Raw genomic sequence first — 23,413 nt, forward strand, 5'->3', positions numbered from 1 at the left:
TTTATGTACTCACATAAAAATCTAATGCTTTCCTGTCTCATGAAGAATTTACTAAAAATGACACGAGAATTTAACTTATTTTGAAAAGTATTATAACGACAAGCCTTCTCGAAAATCATATGTGAACGATTTACATGTACAATAAAAAATACATATATGTACATATATTTATCGCTTTACAGAGGAGGCCTTAAACTCTCTCTGCTGCCATAAAATTAAAAGAATGCCCGCTGAATTAACCGCCATCTTGAATTTCTTGTGAACAATGTTAGTACTTGTTATATTATATGAGTGCGCAATATGAAGTTGCTTGGGTCAAGCAGCGTATGATACCACAAACTAAGATAACTGCATATATTTTAACTTTGACAATGTCGAATTGGGGTGTTGAAGTTAGCTGTGGGTCTAACTTTATGCTGAGAAAATTTCAAGGTATCATATACCAAGCAGCTATTGATTAGGTGACAGACTCCGCTTGTCAACAAATGCTGGGCGCGTAGCGCGCGCACATCTGAGTTGTTTAAGGTATACGTGAGTCAAACTGCAACTGTGGCAGATATTTGCTCCGAATCTCATATTTTGGGTGCGCTGTGATATCTAACAAGTTAATGACCGCATGGTTACCGTTCGTTAAATCAAGTCGTCGTTTAAAGTGTTGTGAAAAAAAAACCACTCATGGAAAGGTTGCATAGAGAACCTTCGACATACATTAACACAAGGGAATACAATGCCTTCATAAACGGGCTAAGGCAGTTCCATCAAAATGCAGGGTAAATAAGTTTGACGTAAAAATTTGTATTCTTTGTAAAAATTTCTTTTAACTGTTTGTGACTTGTCATTAAAATTTTGTGGTTTGTACATTTCAAGTCAACTTTTTTTTCAGGACAAAATTTCGCCATGTACCACAGATAAATGGCAAAGAAATTAATCTGTATTCTCTCTACAATCATGTAACTGCCTTAGGTGGTTGGCAAAAGGTAAGTTTAGTTCAACATTGTTTGATAATGTTATTAAACAAGTTATTATGATCATCACAATAATTTTTGAAAAAATGTAATGCAATTTGCTTGACAATACAAAGTTAGGTGTAGTGTAGAATATATTAATGTAGATATTAAGATCCAGGTTTTAAATGTATTACAATTCAAACTCAAACTTTCAAAGGATCTTCTCCTCATGTTTAGCTTTTTTATAGTGGTAAGTACTTTTAAGTTGAAAATTATATAATATCATTTAAATGCCCAAATTCAAACTTACAAGTTACGGATAACATTTAGACTTAAATATGTAAAGATAAGTAATTGAGAATAATTAAATATTAAAGTATTTAGGAATGTTTTACCTATTTTAAACCATTCATTTATTTCTGTGTTAAGAAGAAAACGGAATATTTGTCTTTTTATGTGTGACTTCTAAACACTCAGTGAACATTTTAATCTTTTGTCAGTGATCACACATAAATCATCTTTATCCATGAATCAAGAAGTAAGTTCTCTTAACTAAAACTATTTCCCCTTTTGTACACTAATCACTTAGACTGACCAGGCTCTTCAGAATAAGAGAAATATTCTGATTAGTATCATTTCTTTTTTTGAAATTTTAGTATTAGCTGATTATTTTAAAGATATTACATTCCAAACAAACAAGCTGAAGCATTGATGTAAATAATGAGCAACAAAGGTCTCAAACCAAACTTTAGAGTGGTCATATTATTGTGGGCAGAAGAATAGTTGTTTATCACCCACTTTAATTTCTATATCAAATGTTTTTTTACTATAAAATTTTACACCAGCCCTATGAATGCAGACTTTATGGAAGGCTCTCTTAAAATGGAAAAAAAAGAACAAAATATTAGTTGGGTTACCTTTAAAATAAAATAAAAAATAGTTCCTTGTTAAAAACTTGAGTGAAATTAATGAGCCTGCAATTTCTCAGGTTTTCCCTCAAACTTTATTTTTAAAAATATGGATCACTCTGGCAATCTTTCAGTCATTAGGAATTTTTCAATGTCTAGCAACTTTGAAACTACAATGTTTAAAATCTCCGGTTTGTCCTTTAAGTCTTTTTAAGGACATAAGTTTCATCAGGACAAGGAACTTTACTGTCATGAAATATCTTATATTTTTTGATAACATTTATTTTGTGTTCAGCAAAAAAATAGAATGTTTTTTATGGAAAATTCCTCCCCACTTAAAAAAAGGGATCAACTTAAGTCTCCATTCTATATTTCCAACAATAAAAACACTGGTAAAAATTTTCATTGACACTTCAATCATGTTTTGTTTCTGAATTAACATTCTCAGTGGATCACCTTAAAGAACTAGTATATTCATGACTTTCTTTTAGAGGATGAAGGGTTACAGAGAAAATCTTGCCTTTGCTGAAATGTGTGTTTTGAGTACTCAGTCTGTGATGTGGTCTCAGTTTTGTTTCTCCCTGTATAAACAAATTAATGTTACTTTATTGTATAGTATAATTTTACTGTAAACCCAAATATATAATTTAAATTCACTTACCTTAAGTTAAAAATTGTGTTAATGGTGTTTATTGTCTTTTCAAAACAATTTCATAATATATTTTTTAGGAATGAGTAGTTTAAATAATCCATAAAGTTACATTTCAAAACAAATCTAAAATTCTGTCAGTCAAAAAACTTAATAGAATCACACAAAAAAATAGTAACATTATCTAAAATTACAAATACTCTTGACACATTGCAAATGTTATAAGTTGATTAATATAGAAATGTATATATATCTTGCCTACATATACATGTACAGGCATAGCAACAAAGCTAAAATTTATTTTCAAGGTAGTAGTTGCTTGCACTTTGTTTTTGTAGTTAGCTTGGAATGAATCTTATCATACAGGCAGTTTAATTTGACTGTTGTCAAATTTCTGGCAGTAAACACTCAAGTAATTTTTTTTTCTTTTTGGAATAACTCAACCTGTTTTTTAATTTTAGAAATACAGTTCTATAATTCTCATTCCTAAGTTTATCCAAAAGAGTTAATTAACTAACAGATTATTCCAAAATGCATGATAAACATTATCTTAACTCTTGAAGAAATAACTCTCCACTCAAGGAATTTTTGAAATAAATTTAGGGTAAATTTACTTCAAATAGTTTTAAATCAACATCTTCTGACATTTATACTACTTAAAATTTACAATCAAAATAGCTTTGGTAATCTACTGAATAAATATTTTCATAGTTAATAGATATACTATTATTGTAGATGTATAATGTAAGCCCATTGAACAGTGTGTTTCTGACTGAAAAATGTGTTGACAATTCTGTGTATACTTTTAATGAGTGAAAAGTATGATGATGTGGCTTGTGCAGTAACTACATGTAACTGATCAAGCCACATTATTATGCTACCTATTCCTCATGTTTATAACTTTTACAGACGAAAAATAATGTATAAAAAAAAAACAAGAGGTTGAGGATTGGGTATGTGAGCCACTTGCTAATATTTTATGCAAGTCCTAGAATAGTGAACAGGTGACAGAGGATTGGAAGTTGGCTAATGTTTATCTTCTTTTGAAGGGAGGTAGTAAAGATTGTTCAGGTAATGATAGGCCTACTAATCTCACAAGTTAGTTTTGATAATTTGATAACAAATATTCTGCAAAGTAATTTAACAAAGTTTAATATGACAGTTTTACTTTTCTAACATGGTAGTTGGCCTTTGGAATGGGTTGCCTTCAGTATGGTGACTGTAGTACACTTTAGGGTAGGCTTGATTAATTTAAATGATTAGGGCTGGATTTGAGTTTGATTTCTTTCAAGTTTGGGTAAGACAACCTTGATGGATGAACATACCCTTTGTTGTTCCTTAGCCTTCAATTAGTTGCATGGTCAAATAATCCTAATGCAAAGCCTTATTTGTAAGCAAAATAGAATAATGAAAGCCTTACATTATGGCTTATGATATTAAAACATATTGCAGTGGCAGTAAGTCCATTTTTAGCTATCTGTATAAAATAAAAGCCAAAATGGCAATATGAAGATGTACAAGAAGTAATTAAATATCATCTAAAACAAATGATTAAACAGAGAAATGTCAGAAAAGAAGAGATGTGGAATAAAAATCTAAATTTTAGCCATAAACAAAGAAAAATACATAAAATCAAATAAATCAAAGTCACAGGAAAACAAACTGACCTTGCAAAAAATTATAACCTGAGTAGTCACGTGGGGTAAATGTGGCCCCAATCTAAAACTTTGCAAAACCTACAGCTGCAGAATGCTGATGAAGACTGAACATGGACAGACACATGATTAAGAAAGCTACTGTGGACAGGGCTAAATAAAGTGCCACCTATCACATAATAATTAATCAAAGAAATTGCTTAGGGTCATAATGACCCCATGCTACTAATGGAGGGTTAAATGTTAAGTTCTTAGGCTTTCACAGCTAAAACATGTCACTCCTAACATTTAACTTTGTATTTTCTAGCTTTTCGATCCATCAATCAAACAGACCTTGCATTGGAAGTGTGTTCAAACTCCTAATAACTTTGAACACCTTAATCACATCCATGGAAAACAAATCTAATATTGCTAGCTTCTCCTCATACTTTTGAAATGATCAGAAATGGCTGAAAAGCAATCTTTCTTAACTTAGGCTTGAACTCAGGACCCCAGCTCATAATAATACTATGAAACCAGTGTGTTGTTACCAATTGAGCCACCAGGGCCAAGTCCAGACAACTCTTTATTTTAATAAATTGTTACAACATAGGGCTTAAGTGATTTAAGTCAGGATTCATACTCTAGTATCTCACTCTTCACAACATGATATCTTTTTTGCAGTAAGAGGACCACTAGTCGTGTATAAGGCTATCAATAATGTTTTTGTTTTAAACTAAATATTGATATAAACATATTAAAGAACGCTACTTGGCTTTTTTTTTAAATCATAATTATACACTCAACATGGCCTCTGGGTATTATTGATAATCACACCTAAGTATTTATCCACAAAAATAATACTCTTCTAGCAAATTAAATAAAGGCTATCCAAATTTTCATAGTTTAAGTGTATGCCTTTACACTTCTCAATGTTAAAATTCATTTTTGCATGATTTTGGCTATTCAATAAGACTATCCAGTTTGCTTTGGATAAAAGAAGTTTTTTGTAGGGAATCGTACCTTTTCAATATTCAGTATTATCATTCATATCATAAGTAAGAAAAATGAACAGCAGAGTTACTAAAACAGACACTGAGAAACTTCATTGGTTATATTCTCCAGTTTATCACCACTCTTTATTTGCTTTCTACCACTAAGCTAATTTGTAGATAAGTTGCCATCAACTCAGGAGTTGATAATCTGTGCAACTCTCTTTTTTCTGTTTCCCCAAACACAAAAGTGTCATAATTCTTTCATCATCAAACCAGAGAAGTGACACACGTGTATTACTGAAACTATATAAGTGACTAAGATTAAATTTAGCTTAATTTACATTTTGATGAATAAAACTTAATTGTACATAATAAAATTGTTTTGTAATAAACCTTTTGCAGGTCAATGACAATCACAAATGGGAAGAAGTTCTTGAAACCTTAAACATAACAAAAAGCTGTGTTAATGCTGGTGTGGCCCTGAAGAAGATTTACATTAGGTAACCATAGGTTCCTATACTTCATGTATTTATACAACTGTATTTTACATATATAGCCTTAAAGTGTGAATAATCATACATTGTAGTACCCTTTTGTTTTGTCTAATATAAATACTTAAAAGTAAGGTTACATTAATACTTCCCTCTAGGAGTGATCTTACTTTACACCATAAAAAGTATTCCCTGTCAGCAACTCGGTGATGAATATTAAACTTTGACATTTTTCAACCACTGGTTGGACCTTGTAATATTGAGTGCATATTTAAATAATTGATTTAATAGTAGTATTTACTAGAATATGGTGAGCTGAATATATATATATATATATATATATATATATATATATTTCTGTTTTCCAGCTACCTGCATTTCTGGCTTATAGTAAATTTGTAGATGGGGACACAATATTTTGTTCTTATCCTGTGAAAGGCTTACTTTTTAATCTCTAGTGACCTGTTCTATTGTAATATTTTATAATATTTTCTTTTGTTGGCAGCTAATCACCACGTGTCAGAAGCCAGTCTTTGTGGTGTTTCTCAGAGCCTGTTGAGTTATGTTGACATATTTCTTTATCTGGATTTTATGTTTATCCACAAAATGCACATTTATATTACTTATATGCTCTTATAAGTTATCTAAGGTTCATTTCAATCAGTTCTTTGGTATACATGGCCTTATCATTATCAATAAGGTGCCATTATAATGTATAGTGGTGCTAAGAAAATTATGTTGATGGGGTTTGGACTCAGGACTATTAAGTTCATATCGCTCCTCTAAAGCCAATACTCTACTGACTGGGCAACCAGAACTCACATATAGAGCTTAAATCTCCCATCATGGCTTTTACAATACTCATTAGCAACCTCACTGATCTAGAATAATGGTTGCTGATGAGGATCATAAAGCATATGCCATTAGAACAGTTCTGTGTAATATTTTTTGTTTGATGATAAACTAAGTTCGCTAGATAAAGCTTATGCCACTCTAGAAATTCACGCTATTTTTATAGTAACTAAAATATATGAACTGGTACACCTTTATTATCTTTCTTTGTTCTTTCAAGAGCCTTCCCTTTATATACCAGAATTATTTTTGCAATAAAAATACATTGACATGATCCTCTAATGTGTTTTCCAACTAAACACGATTTTTCACTAACATACTTTTTAGTTACATACTTATGTAGTTACATAATAACATAAGATTGTAGATCAACCTCATATGTGCTTTTTAGATAATATTTCTCTGTCTCAAAGGGTTACTCACAATTATCAGAGTTAAATCGATAAGACACTAGACCATGCTACCTGAGCATTTGTGGTCCTGCTAGCTTTGATTTGGATATGAACATCGATATCAAGTACCTTTCAGTCCTCTTCATAGAGTACTATGCCATATAGATAAGGACACATCTAGGACCATCTAGAGTCTGCCTGCCAAGTTTGGCCCAGCTAGCTTCAAATCTGTCAGAGGAGTTTGTAGACAAATTCACAAAATTAATAAATATAGGATGCCCCCCTCTCCATCCTGAAGAAGTACTCCATAATTGTTAGAGTTTAAAGGTGATTTACAAGTGCACTAGTGTGTTATTTGAATTTTTTTCTGAATGAAGATGGTAAAAGTTTTTGAGCCGTATATAGTTTTAATGTTTCTATCAACATTTATTGTATTTAATGTGTTATTCTTTTTTTTTAGCTTTTCACGTAATCATAGTAATATTTAGTAAAATTAGATTAATTATAGAGCTAGATACACATTTTGAAGACTTATTACAATTTCTGCAGCCATATTCCACTATGAACTTAGGGAAAAGGAGGGCATTAGGTGATCCTAATGGTTCTGTAAACAGTCATGACTGGATTACAAAGTGTGTCACATTCAAACAGTTGAAATTAACAACTGGCCTAATGCTGTCATCAGCTAAAGATGTTATGTGTGGTTCATATGACTTCTAAAGTAAGGAAAAAAGTTTGCTTATTTATTGACATTGCAAAGACAGAACACACAAGGTTAGCATATGGTACTTGTTTGTGCTTGCATACATAATTTCAAAAAAATAATAGGTGGATGGTGTTTGCTCTTGAGTCTAACTAGCAGTGGATTAACAGTAATTTGTTTTAATAGCCTAGCAACACTACACTGCAGGTATCCTATTGAACTTTAATTTCCAAGTCTGAAACAAAAGAGTTTAAATGATGTAAGGGTTTTGCTTCAAGATGTATTATACAGTATATTATATATTATTTTTGTTATGCCCACTTTTTCTTTATATACAAGTGTATGTGTGGTGTGATTTCTTTCAATGCTTCACCAACAATGCAGGCTCTCTGTAGATAGTAGTGATGAGGATGTTTTTTAAAAAGATTTTATTTCATATAATACATACATTTGTAAAGAAGTAATTGCAGTAAAAACATAGAATAATAAGGCTACAAAAACTGTAACAATAGTCCAGAATATAGGAATATTTATAAATGGTTCCAAACCCTGTTATATTTCAATAGCAAATCCACTGAAAATTGGAAAATCAAGTTAAATTTATAGAAAACTCATAGGATATTAATGCATTTATAAATGGTGATTATTGTATTTATCACTATAATTTAAAAAACATATAGGTAAAGGGGGGGGGGCAATCCAATTGACTATGATTTTCCACATTTAAAATAACCAATTCTAAACTTTTATTCAAAAAGTAGTATAAAAGATCGTTGCATTTAGAAATTCATATTGCAGTTCATTGTAAACAGTTGCGACTCTGTATAATAAACAACATAACATTCGAAGAGTTATCATTTAAGAAGCCCTAGTTGTTCTCACACATAACACTTCCAGTAATATGCGTGATATCAAAGGTGATAATAAATTATTGTTGTACGTATTACTTTTGAGTTCCCAGTAAGACAGCGGTAAATTTACAGACTTACAACACTAAAATCTAGGGTTCGATTTTCCACTATGGACACAGCAGATAGCTCAATATGACTTTGCTCTAACACAAACAAACAAATTACCTTTGAAGAAGGAGGGGATGTGTACATAATGACATTGCAGTGACAAAAGACATAAGGTTAACAAAGTCAAAGCAAAACTGTACTTGTTTATGCATACATACAGAAGTTTGGTATAACAGTGCAAAAGCATTGCTAAACTATGGATGTAATGATACAGACTTGATTCAGGTTGAGGCTTTGCGATTTATAAAGTTCCACTAAATAGTCTAACAGTATTTTATTTTAGTATCTAGCAGCTCGGTGGTGATTAGGGCACATGATTGGCAATCTGCTGGTCACGAGATCAAAACCCAATGCCGAACATGCTCCCCCTTTCAGCCTTGGGGGACACTATAATGTGACAGCCAATCACATTATTCATTTATAAAAAGTAGCCCAAGCATTGGTGGTGGGTGTTGTCAGCGAGTTGTCTTCCCTCTGATCAGCAGTTCAAGATTAGGGATGGCAGCACATAGCCCTGGTAGCTTTGCCATAAAAACAAATAAACAGTATTCTATCAAACACCAACTCCTCCACCCAGTGTAGATATTCTTTTTTGAACTTTAATAAATCTCCAGGTTTGAAGTAAAAAAAAGTGTTATAAACCAATTTTAGTGTATAATGCAAACTTAAATAGCTTCACTTATATTATATAACAATCAGGTTTTAACTTTATATATGTTAGCATCACCACAAAGTTTTCAATTACCAAGTGAAGATTCTATACCAAAAACATTTCTATATAGTCTGAAAGCACAACATTGATTTTAATTTAATGTAACTTTGTTTAGAAGCAACTATTTGCCATTAGACATTGGTTGTTATGGTAGCAGCCACAGCTTTTACATATACACATTTTAGAGTATCAGTTCTGTAACAATATTGAATTTGTGAATCCAGTAAATCATCTAGAATCTATGCATTATATGAAACCTTGTGGTATGTCATTGACATAAGTATTGATTTTTATAGTATTTTACAAGAGTCATTTTCTATGTGTACTTATATTTTTAAGAAATTAATAGAAAGTATCTTGAGTGCATGTATCATTGTGAATTTTTAATTGGATCTTTAGATTTACATTAAGAGTTGTTTTTATGTTATTGTGTATATAAAATGATATTAAAATTAATTATTGAAAATGGATGATTTTTAAATGTTGTCAGTGCTGCTTGTGTTTTGTATTTTAAAAGAGTACTTTGTGCACCTGTTTGAGTAGTGCTTTAAATAGTTGAAAACATTTTCTCATTCTGTGTTACCGTTTTATGTATTTTATAAATACAGAATCATGCTGTCTTGTAGTAATGATATCATATGTATACAGTAAAACAAATGGCAAAGTTTCAGTGCTTTCTCATACAAAGTACTGTAAACTGAAAGTTGTAAGCCTAAACTTGACTCGTGTTGTTGAAGGAACATTTGAAAGTGAAGCTTTGTGCTTTTGTTCAGAAGTGATTGCCCAGATATTTGTGATATTAGTGTGAAAACTTAGTTACCTAAAAAGAGGTAGTACCAGAATATACCTCTGTTTCTCGCAACTTGGATTACTGTCAGTTTTACATGCATGATCATTTACATACGAAGACTATAGACTTACCACAGTATTATATTAATACACGTTATGCATGTATAAATTAAAAGCTGTGTAAACTATCACATTGAAAATATTTTTTAATAATTTTGATACTTGTACATATGCTGTAATACCTTATGTTATTTTATATTTCCTTCTGCAACTTAGGGTATTTTAAAACTGCTTCCACATGGAAAACTCTATATGTTTGTACAAATATTCCGCAGATGTGCAACTAAAACTAACTTCTGTATAGTTTAAGTATTCCATGGAGTATCATAAGCAATGTTGTTCCATAATATATTTGTTCATTTATTATTAAATATTTATTCAAGCTTATCATAATTTCCTGACTCATCGTAATAGAAAATTGGGGATACGAAGGGGAAGGAGTGTATGAGGGGGAAGTGAATGGTGGTGAGATGAGAATCTTGTAATTGATTAATCTTTATTAAAAGACATGCCTTACAGCATGAACAGCCTACTGCAGTAACGTTATGTTGCTAACATATCGATCAGCCAAAGCTTCGAAAACCTGTACTCGTTTGACAGATCACGATTACATTACTGATATGAATTGTATATCATCATGTATTTGTAACAGCTTCAATAGGTAAAAAAGTATGTTAAGTATTTACTGTGTAACGAATATTAATTTCAACAGTTTTAGAGTAGTATTTACGAAGCAAGTATTGATGAGTGATTATATGAAATACGTGTAAAACATTTCTAGTTTGTAGCGTATATAAATTAGCACACTTTTTGATCGTTTGTATTTTAATATTCAGTTATTATTGTTTAATACATTCTATAATATGTAAAGTTTACGATAATAAAACATACAAAGTACTTTCCATGATGGAGGTTCATATTTCAGCAAATAAGCAATCTGCTGTTCAAGCGTAATATAAAGCTATTGTAACTCTCGCCATACCAGGAGTTAATTTCTGGATTACTAAAATCATCTGCTAGTTTGACTGCGATTGATATTCTAGCAACTAAAAGGCGCCTAATAACATGAGCAGTAACTGCGTGATGTCATCGGTTAGTTTAGGTTTTGATTTTCTTGCGTGCGTTTTCTGTGAGGTTGGGAAATTAGCAGCAGTTTGAATTCAGCTCTTTAAATATTCCAATCTTTATCCAGTCTGCGTTAGGTTTGTTACCATAGGTTTTCATATATCTTTAAAACACTATGAAAGGAAGAGCAGGTATAAACATTCTCAAGATTACCAATTCTTTTGTGTTTGAGTATTGTACCTTTGTTTATTTGGCCGTCTTTGAAGTGGCCTGGTGTATCAGCGATAAGTTCACGGATTTACAATGCTAAAATCCAGGGTTCTATTCCACGCGATGGACAAAGTGCAGACAGTCCCTTTTGTAGATTTGCACTAAAAACTAAGCAAACCGTCTGTGATTGTACTAATTTAATGAAATGTTTAGGAAATAATTGCATATAAAAACTTTTTTTTCCGTAAAAGTACACGTGTAGATATAAAACATATTCTTTCAAGACACTTTGTTATTTGGTTTTGAATTTTATAAAATCTCTAGAAATTTCCCTCAGATTAGTTATATTTGACATATAAATACCTCCTTGTGTGGTGTTCATAGATTTATTTGACCACTTATGGTCCGTATAAATATTGAAGCTGTAACAGTTTAAAACGTATGGTATTTTACATAAGAAACCTAATACTCATTTTTGAATGATTTTACCAACTTTAATAATCTGTGGTAATTTAGAAACGTCATTTTGAACGCTAGAGCAAATCTCCGTCAAGTCCCATCAGTTTGAAAAGTCATCATTTTCACAAGTGAATGCAACTTGTCTTATCTGAAATTCATCATTACCTAAAACTTATTTTCAAGTCTTCATATGATAGTAACAGTTTACTTTTGGTTATTTAATTTGGAGAACCCTATCTGAAGAATAAGGAATTTAAAAAGTGGTTTTATAAACCATCAAGTATTACATTAATGGGGGGGAGGGGGATTTTTTTTGTTTCATTTGCTTGCAGCTAACTTAATTGTGTGTATTTGATCATGAGATTATTCGTTGGCACTATTTCTTGAAGCCCCCAGTGGCACAGCGGTATGTCTGCGGACTTACAACGTGAGAAACCGGGTTTCGATACCCGTGGTGGGCAGAGCACAGATAGCCCATTGTGTAGCTTTGTGCTTAACTTCAAACAACAACGACTGTTTCTTGACGTGAAGTTTATTAGAATACATTTTAAGATGGAAAATTACACCTGTTTCGGCATGATGAACGACTTTCCCGAGTTGTTAAAATGGAGAGTTAAAAAGTTAACAGCAACGATCATGATATTGTTCACTTTACCACTCTTCCATTATTAATATATATATATTCTGCTTCCGGGTTGTAAGCTGTAACCTCACAAAAGCTACATATTGTCCCGTGAATATAGAGGGATAATTAAATAGGATAAATAGAAGTCAAAGTCCTGTGTAACTCCTGGCTTTAATACATTGGTTATTAAAATACATCTACTTCATCAGAGGTTCCAGTTGAACTATGTACGTTTATTTCATGCTTCACGTATTACATATTCACCAGAAGTATAACTTATAATACGTGCATATTTATTGCATGAGAGGTCCCACCAAGGACTCTTTTTTTACAATGATCTACAAATAGAACGGAGAGCGTTCCTTGTTTAAAAAATTACTGGCAACAATTTCAATAAATTATATAAACAAAAATTTGTTTGTAATTCTGATAATTAAGAAAAGTCAGCCGTGGGATTTTACGTTTTAGGTTACACGAAAAATTCAGTCATAAAATGTCATATGTGGATTTTTACACTTTAGGTTACACAGAAGAGTCAATCACAAAAAGTCAGTTGTTGGTTTGAAGAATATTCTTACTAACGAACAGGCATGAAGTTACGAAGTTGTTGTCGAACTAAGAAGCTATTAACTCTCTTTCAAAAGAAAGAATACAAATGAGAGATTTATTTTGTGATAAAAAGGAAAGGTTAACTTAAGGTAAATCCAAACAAGTAGGAAAAAAATGTAGCCAAAAGGGACAAAACTGCTTAGGTAAGAACTCTAACCTTGTGATTATAAGACGTATCTTTGGTTTAGGAGTATTTTCGTCATTATTTGACCTACGAAATGATAAGTTACAGTTGTTATTTTATCTGCATGAGAAAAGACACACCCGTACAAGATAAAAGAAAAACCAGCATTCCCGCGCACTCATCAGTTACGCAAAAGAAGTACAGGATATTATATAAAATGCATTCCGGACTCTGAGCAAAAAAAAAAATCGTAAAAGATGTCTGGGTTTGGTATTATATATAACTGTTCATGGCCATGTTTGTTCGAATAACTCGCCTAACCGCTTAACTAGAAACTGTCAGCTCGGTGTAATCAAGCTACGTTCTAGAACCTATTAAAAACAGGTCTCGGATGTTTTTTAAAGAAATTTAGTGTGTAATAAAACTTGATTATGCTCATTTTCGTCCTTCTCATGCTATGTTATTAGCTCAGAACTCGGTAGACTCAGCTTATGTTCCCTGTGTAGTGTGCACGACGTTAGCTACTCTATACATTTGAATTTTGATAATGGCGACTCAAGTTTGTTATACCGATATTTCACGCAAGTTTTTTCTAAAATTGTAAAAGCGGCTTCTTTTGCTCCATTCTTGTAACTTATAGCTCTTTCTAGATGTGAATGTGCATTTAACACACGGCTTTCTTAGGAATTTAAATAAACCTCACCAGTAGTACGTGGCTATCTCAAGTTTTAATCTGATTAAATAATTTTGAAAAACTGTTGAGAGAATAAATTATAACATTAGTTCTATTTTTTTAAGCGCTCAGTCGATATTCTTAGCACGTATGTGTTTTTGAGATGAAATTAAAACAAGCTTTGAACGTCTTCATCAAAGTTGTGGCCAGTTTATAAAAATATTTGCGTAGACATTTAAGAATGAAATAGGTATATAACCTTTTTTATATTTTTTTAGAAGAGGCTATTAACCTCTACACCGCATGACGTGATGAGAAAACATACATTTGTATACGAACAGAGAGATATTTATGTATGTGAGATTCGAACCCTAGTTAGCAACGTGACAGCACACTAATAAACCAGTTGATCAAATACTCATGTTTTAAATCACTTTTATGTCTGAATGATTGTGTGTGTGTGAATAAAAACAGGAAAGCGTTCATGCAAAAGAACAACATATATGGACATCGTTTTGCATCTCCTGCTTAAGATTTTGGTGTTAAGACGACGTTTTAGATTCTAAGCTTAATCCTTCGCCATATTTGATAAAGGACTCACTCTGGAACCTAAAAACATCATTTCAACACAAGGGAAGTTATCGGTCCATAAATCATAATTTACTTTTCAGTTATACTGCCTAAACCTAACATTACAGGGTAAACAGGGAAATGTGGTAAAATTCACACAATATCTCAGAGCTGGAAACTTGCTCCTGATGAGCAAACTGTCGCGAAATGTTGAGTACATTTTGTCATCTTTCGTAAACCGTTTTTCTTCAATATGAATGTTCTGTATGTAAAGGTGGTCAAAATGTATCCAGTATAACTGGAAGTGTTAATATCAATATATATAATTACGTGAGTGACACCTTCACAGAAAGATAAACTAATGAAGTAACATGCAAAAAAAAAAGACAACTTCTGGATATATGTAGGAAGATGCACTACTTTGGCAACACAAATCTGAAGGAAGGTTGGAGGAGAGAGAGAGATGGGTGAAATCGAAGGAAGATGAGGAACGAAGGTTCGAAGATGTTGGAAAATGGATTAGAAATTAGAAGCTTTAATTAGGAAAGCTGGTTCAGGCAGCTAGGAATAAAGAACAATGGAGAATCATAATCGTCTTCGACCCTCAAAATTGAGGAGTACACCGTGATTGATTAATAAAATTACATGAATGATACAAACAAAAAAAAAACGATTCAAATGTTTAAAATGTCAAAATACCAAAAGTGTAACATTATTTTTAACCCACCCACTCTATATCTTCGCATCTCTGTTGTTGCTGGCCTGACATGACCTGGTGACTAGGACTCTCGATTTACGGGTTCGAATCCCCTTCACCGAACATGTTCACATTTTCAGCCATGGAGGCGTTATATCCAATGGTTAATCCTATTATTCGTTGGCTGGGTGGTGTTAGCTAACTGCCTTCTCTCTCTAGTGTATGACTGTTAAATTAGGGACAGCTAGCGCAGATAGCCCTCGTGCAGTTTTGCGCGAAATTCAAAATAAACCGTTGTTGCTGCGTTAGCTCGCATAACGACGCGTGGTAGTGTTTTCTTTCTTATTGCACATATTTTATTCTTACGTGACTGGGCGCTCAATTAGCGCCAGGCGAATAAAGAGTCTACACTAAATGTTGGGAGATTCTGTTTGAAATAAATTATTATTATTATATATGTATAAATATCATGTAAAAATTACAGAACACACTTATATCTCTGTACTTTGGATGGGTTTTACGTGACAGCAAGGCAGAGCTGTTTGACAAACAGTTTAATTAACTTGTATTAACTCAGACTTTTACCATTTATTTTGCAAATATTGTTTGTCTCTGTACTTAAGTATTAGATATACCTAAACCTAGGGGTGGTTTTGAATTACAGAAATGATTTGAAGTTTTGACCCATTAAGCAACATAGAGATAATAAAAAAAGTTGTATACAAATTATGACAATTTTTCATAAACAGCAAGTAGCACTATTGATTTCTTAGCGTTCAGTGTATTTTTTTACTACACATTTACTAAAGGTATATAGTTTAAGCTTCTATGCGCTCTGGTTTTGGTATGTGTGGACTTTTCACCATCTTTGACTGCCTGGTTTGTGTTAAACACGTGACGAAACTTCAGTTACATTTTGGTCGAGACATTTTAAAATCTGAACGTGACAAAAGTTTCCAGAACTTTAGTCATACAAGACTATCTAATGTAGATAGTTATCAGATGTGAATATATATATATATCGTTAACCCAGTACAGTTTTTCATTACAAAAAGAAGCACATAACTATCAGAATAGTAAAGGCATACTATTGAGATGATATATTTATTGGTCAAAAATGATTTTTTAAATGTAGTATAGCTATTAGTACAACACTCGGGAATACTACTTATTATTATACATACATAACTGTGACAGTGGAGAACGAAATATGTTTTGTATGCCGATATTTGTACACACCGTGCCATACGTTATGAAATCATTATAATGAGAACTGTATGTCTTATAGACAGTTATGTTTTGTATGCTGATATTTGTACACACCGTGCCCTACGTTAAGAAATCATTGTGATGAGAACAATGATTTCATAACGTATGGCACGGTGTGTACAAATATCGGCATACAAAACATAACTGTCTGTAAGACATACAATAATGAGAACTGTATGTCTTATAAACAGTTATGTTTTGTATGCTGATATTTGTACACACCGTGCCATACGTTATAAAGTCGTTGTAATGAGAACTGTGTGTCGTATAGACAGTGTGTGCCCCGCGAAGTAATTCTTAATCCCGTAAATGCACTACACTCGTTTACGTTGCGTAGTACCATACCACGTGCTACATGAAGAAGGAACTTTTCTAAACTAACTTCCGTAACTTAGATACGAACTCGGAACAAGAGCTGTACGTCTGTCACGTGTATTTACGCTTCAGTAGCTTGGTTGTTGAGATGTCAAATGTCCTTGCGGTTGGTAGAAAACAAAAACTTCATATTCTTTAACTTATTTCACCCGAGAAATGTATAATAGTTTTTTGTTTGCTTATTTTGGTTTTGTTTTGCGGCACCTCTAAGGCTGCTAATTATATACGAGTAGGTAATGAACTTATAATTTTCTTTAAAACATTAACTTACTGTTAGTGTTACACTCAGGTGTACTGATACTTAACGATATATGCTGAAGCTCAACCAAAATTAAAACATAGTTTTATGATCTACTTCACAGATCTAGAAGAAATAATAACAGGTATATACTTTATCACAACCTAAAATAATCAATTATATAAACATTTACATTCTCTAGCTCAAACAAACAATACTCAGGCATATATTGAACTGAAACTGTCTTGTATACAAATAACACAGTCATCTACATAGTTTCGTCTCGAACTGAAACAGTCAGCTATATAGTTATGAAATCATTTGTTTGTTTCATATCGAACTGAAACAGTCAGCTATATAGTTATGAAATCATTTGTTTGTTTCATATCGAACTGAAACAGTCAGCTATATAGTTATGAAATCATTTGTTTGTTTCATATCGAACTGAAACAGTCAGCTATATAGTTATGAAATCATTTGTTTGTTTCATATCAAACTGAAACAATTAGCTTTATAATCAGTTTCGTCTCGAACTGAAACAGCTTTAAAGTCAGTTACATCTGGAATAAAGGCATTCAATTCAGCCGTACGCTAAGTCACGCTTCTCCTTAAAGAAGCAGAAATACGGACATTTTCATTATTATTGACTTCTGTTTTAAAATAAGTTCAATATTTTGCGAGTAAACGTCTCCCAAATCTTTAGCACCCACATTTTATCACTTAAGATGTGACAATTAATAATTTATTAAGGGGGCTTCTCTAGAAGTTCCTTTAGCAAATCTGATGGCGGTTTTAATTGCCAGATTTGAAAATAATTTTTACTTCGCAATGACGAAATTGTCAAATCAGGCCTTGTGACATAATAATAGCTGATTTTATGTGGATACCGTGTGTCACAACGTAATACTACCAACTTGCCTGGCGTTGTCATACAATATGGGTTGATGACCTTGCACGTGCGACTGAAAGTGCAGACGCATAACCAGTCCTACCTACAATACTGTACAAGGTTAAGGTCGAAGTCACTTTCACTTTTAAACTTCTGTGTGTGTGTTGGGGGGGGGGGGTAAGACTTGAACAAGTGGTTACAACCGGATAATGGCTACCCGGAAGAATAAGCCGCTTTTTATTAAAAACGGAATTCCAGGTTTAAACTTCAGAGTTCTTGCTCAAGCGCTTACTGTTTCGCATGTAAAATTTTCAAATTTAAATTTATATAACATGTTTTTCTACATTTGTTTTGAAATGACCGCATACTATTGCGCTATTAATAACAAAGCATGGCGAACAATTGTTATATTGAGAGGAAGTTCACTGTAATTGAGATAAAAGTCCAGAGACACAACTGTTTGAATGGATTATTATTTTTTTATTAAAACAATAAAGTAATCCTCAGAAAGCTGTTTCTCTGAACATTTATTTAAACACGGAGAAATTTAACATGAGATTTTGGAAGATTAATCGTATACTTAAAGTACGTACTTGAAATTAAGAAAATATAAATAATTGTTATTTTAAGTCTCATAGCGTAGGTAAATTAATATGTAATACACGGGCTTTTCTCTATGTTAAAATGCATTTATTTGCAAGCTTTCGGCTCTCTTACCGGACCCTTTATCGAGCAACACTATGTAGCTTTGCGCAAAATTCAAAGCCAAGCAAACAATTTCTGACATCACGGGAGGAAGAGATCTGAATAGAACCCCGACCCCCCCCCCCCCCCCACGGTTGCGCACAATGACAAATACCGATCCAGACAGACGAACATCACAAGGATTAACAAAATCAAAGCAAATGGTACATTTTTATGCGTGAAATCGTTGCTGAACTATGGATGTAATGATGCGCATTTTTAAAATCGTAGTTTCGTAGTTTATATAAAGAGTTTAAGAATAATATATTTTGATAACCTAGCAATCTCCCCCTCCGCTGAATGTATCGTTTTGAGCTATTATATCATCTCCAAGCACGAAACAAAATTTAAACACGTACAAATTTAACTGCGAACTTAAGTTCACTTAATTCAATCCGAAACATCAACATAAACTTATGTTTCGTTTATATCACGTAGTCAAGTTTTAGATATACTGATTTCATCATATCGTTCTCAGTTACCTCGTGAAGAATCTAATTCGCGAACAAAAACCGAAGTAAAATCAAAAGTTTATGTATCACCTGACGATTTGTCATTGATTTTGAATTAATATCAAGTTGTACAAGCAAACTTCTTGGCTTTCGATATTGGTTGTTATGGTAACGGGCATTGCTTTTATTCATACGAGTTCTGAGACTTCAGTTCTGCAAACGGTTCTTAATTGTGAATACAGTATATAATGCCCATGAGTCACTATTTTTCAGCGCTGTTGTTGTTTCTGTACTCAAGTAGATGCCTTTGATGTTGTTATGAGAAAAATGATAGCTTCCTTTACGGTTTTTGGCATGGCGGCTTCTTTCTTTCTTTATCAATCGTGAGTTTATTAGATTTTATTTCGTGTCTAGACTCGTTATCACTATATAACTTTTTACCGGGTTGTACAGAAGTTCTTAGTTTTTAAAAGTGCGAAGCATAAATATATATCATACTAAGAATAAGGTACTTTAAAAACTCAAGTCAAGTTGCAGAACAACAATTTTAGTCGCGGCATAGCGGCTCACAGAATGGCTCTGAGTTTGTTTTCTTTTTTCAAGTACAAACGTTTAGCTCATAGCTCCGTCATCTCTTGACCAATTTGAGATCTAATTACAGTTTTGGACTCGATAGGTCAAACCCTTTCGATTGATGTATTTGATCATGTCCAAGGTCTCATGGATTAATTTACTCTAATATGCCTAAAATAATTTCAATTTGAGGGCAGGCCGGTAGAGATCCTGATGAATAATAAAATAGAATCGGGTATAATCGCAGAAAAATGTAGCTAATAAAAAGGAGAAAAGGTCTCATAGATTAATTTATTCCAATCCTGCCTAAATTTGCAACGTCAGAAATTCTGTTGAAGAATAAATACTTTATGGTATGAGCATTGTAATACTTTAATCAAATTAATTACCACTTCTTACTTCATTGATTAATATGTTTATTAGTATGGCTTATTGTAGTTAGCAGGCTGTTCTATGGATCAAAGGGTCCAAGGTTCAAAACACGCCCCACGCTTTAAACTGTTGGAACGTTATACAAATGACAGTTAAGATCTATAATCAGCCCAAAGAGACGAACAAAACCCTTGGGCGGCGGGTGCTACTAGCTGGCTGTCTTCCCTTTGGTTTGTAGTTGAGAATTGGGCATGGCTATATTTTGGCCGTTTAGCTGAAAATTATAGTTCATGGTTAGTAAAAATGAAATAGCCAGACTTCTGAATTATGCCAGAATTGCCATTTTTATTGGATGAGCTGAGTTATATTTTTACTTTCTGTAATTTTTAAAAGCAGCCACTGCCAACTTATACTTAGAAAGTTACTTACTTTTCTTTCTTCCTGTTCTTATATATTATTTATTGCACCCCGTAGTTCAGTAGTAAGTCTAGGGGCTTATAATGTTAAAATTCGTGTTTCGATACCCATGATACACGATTAGACCATTGCATAACTTAACAACAAATAAAATATTTATTTTTGCATTAACGAATTTTTTTATTATAAAATTCCTTTTAATAAGAATATCTTCGTGTTTTTCTTTTTCTCGGGTCGTATATGACTTGTGCAAGATAGGTTGTCCAGTATTATGTATATATAAGAAAGTATCTTGTTACTTCATGAAAGCTGTAACTTTTTTTTCTGTTAAACTACCCCTCATTAACAACATCAGTTTTACTTCAGTTATTTTGTAACTAAACTAATGGGGTTATTTTTTAAGTGTCGATGACGTATTCAGTACAACTATTTGTAAAATGATGAGCTGAACTCTTTTTTTTTCGTAAACTTTACCGAACAGTATTTTCGGGCATTATGATGATGTTTTAAAAAACTTATTTGTACAATACTCTATAGAAAGTCTACTTAGAAATGTCGCTTAAGTATGACTTGCAGTGAAAAAAAAGTACGAATTATTCCATGGTGTGACTTGTTGGACAAAACCAGTTTCCAAGCTCATGACGTTTACCTTAGGGGTGAAAATGAGACTGTGGTATTTCCTCTTTGTTCACACACCTGTATTAAGTATATATATATATATATGCCCCTGTTAATACAGATGGAATCTACCCACACTGATCACACGCACAGGCAGACATTTGCAACCGAAACGTTAACTGATATACTACAAGTACAGCTGGAGAGGCGTGCGAAGTCTGACATAGCATAAATAGCTTCAGTTGTTCAACACTCCCCCATCTAGTTTTTACATTTCATAATTTAAGTCGTGGCTGTGTTTAAGCCTTCGAGGCAAGGAATCAGAACTTATTACTAAAAGAAATACTTGTACAGCTTATCTCTCAAGTGCTGAGAATTACAGTAAAAAAAATTGAACAAGATAAAAAAAAGATCATCTCCCTAACTTAAACACGACTTTGCTTCGTTTTTTATATTGTTTCCTGAAAGTAACGTGCAAGAAAAGATTAATTTCTGTACTACAGTTGCGTATTATAAAGCCCTTTTAAAGCATGCATGTTTTAATAATGTCATATAGTGGGATATAACGTTTTATATTGCACCGAAAAGTAAGGGTTCGATACTTGTCGTTCTTTCCTATATAACTTATATCAACAGTTTTATTAAGAACTTTAAATTAATTTTTTCCGTATTTAGCGCTACATATCTGTTAATTTCAACATCAGAGGGAAGAATGGACTAGGAATACTTTAGCGTATTTATTTATTTACTGTAATATTTCTGTGTTGTTTAGATTCAATTTGCATGTGTTATGTGCCAAGTTTTCAACTGAATTTATTGCGGACTGATGTGATTCATAGTCTTATTAAAAAGTAATAAATCGATGATTTATTGAAACTGTACAAACCGATTCGTTTATAATAACCGACTTTGTAATTTCCATAATTAGACAAAAAAACTTACTGAAGTTTTCATTCTCTGTATAGCTTGCTTAACGGTAGAAATATAATCACAGGTTAAAGACAGCCTGTTATTTGATTAAAAACTTAGTCCATTAAATTGTTTTTGAATCTTTCTGGTACGTTTATAATGTTCTTGGTCAAGCTCACTTAGCGAAGCTTGTAGTATAAAATTATGAAGAATAAACAACAAATACTGGTATAACAGTACAAAACAGTCTCTTTCAAAACTTGCAAAATAGAAACATGGAAATATAACTTGTAATTGTGTTAAGTGGTAATTAGCCTTAAGTTCGCTACAGCAAGCCGGTCTGTACCGTAAAAACACAAACTCGTATTTCATGAGAATTATCTTGTCTGCTCAAAGTGTGTTATTAATTGTACATTTATGCTATCCATGTAATTTGTTATTTATTATTTTTTTATCTTCATAATAATTAGTTTTTGCCATACCTTCCGCAACCCAACACCATAGTTAAACAATCATATGTACTTACTAGACACAAATGTTAAGCTTCTTTAAAGTTCCGCTGTTGGTGCTGTATAACGGGCTTCCATCGGTCACTACTCTCTGTAGACGTTCTTAGGAAGGATTAAATAAATTTTGCATATTCTGGTGTCACGCTTTATAAGGAATAAGGAAGTAAAGAATTACCTTTTTTATTTTTTAAGTTAGCTGTATTCTTTTAGATTACTTCAGTTAACAGTATTGGTTAAATATCTGATATATGTATAATGTGTTTATTTTCATTGTTTTTCAGTATAATTATTATTATTATGAGGATTATTTTGAATCGTTAACTTATGGATTTAGGACTAACCTAAATCTCTAGGGTTTGCCGAACCCCGTGTTGTGTTATTGGAATTATAGCCAAATAACACTAACAGCTGATGAATCAATGCATTTTAAACATCGTAAAGTAAGAACGGTATATTCATTACATGGATAAGGTTTAGTTGTGATATATTTTAGTTGTCTTTTATTTTAGTATGATTCCAAGGGGCTGATATATTGCTCGGTGATGGATACAGTTGTGGAACTTTTGTGGGTGCAATCAGAGAGATGTTTGTCCGATGCACTACTAATATTGCGATGGGTTATTTTGAACAAAAACTGTAGAGGTCATGGTTTGGCCAGCCACAAGTGCTAAGAAAAATCAAATATATATATGTATATAATATCTGGCTTTTCCTCGACTTGCTAGAGTGATGAATCAGAACAAATAATGCAGTTGCGCTTATGCTTTAATATATACTTTTGTAATTTGTTTATATGCTAATCTTGATTTAGGTGTTTGTTTCTCCTTCACAAAGTGAAACTTGGTTTAATTTTGTTAATGTTTCC

General features: G+C 32.5%; 1 protein-coding gene across 1 annotated transcript in view; it reads left to right on the plus strand.

Annotated features, from left to right (window-relative positions):
- Nucleotides 1–261: 261 nt before the first annotated feature.
- The window catches only part of LOC106464586 (AT-rich interactive domain-containing protein 2-like), a 55,825-nt gene continuing 32,673 nt past the window's right edge, over nucleotides 262–23,413 (plus strand). Inside the window, exons 1-3 of the mRNA XM_013924741.2 lie at nucleotides 262–770; nucleotides 884–977; nucleotides 5,536–5,633. Of these exons, the coding sequence (XP_013780195.2) occupies nucleotides 676–770; nucleotides 884–977; nucleotides 5,536–5,633 (287 nt within the window). The 5' untranslated portion in view covers nucleotides 262–675. The remainder of the gene's footprint in view (nucleotides 771–883; nucleotides 978–5,535; nucleotides 5,634–23,413) is intronic.

This window comes from Limulus polyphemus, unplaced genomic scaffold, assembly GCF_000517525.1.
Source record: "Limulus polyphemus unplaced genomic scaffold, Limulus_polyphemus-2.1.2 Scaffold1695, whole genome shotgun sequence".
NCBI lineage: Eukaryota > Metazoa > Arthropoda > Merostomata > Xiphosura > Limulidae > Limulus > Limulus polyphemus.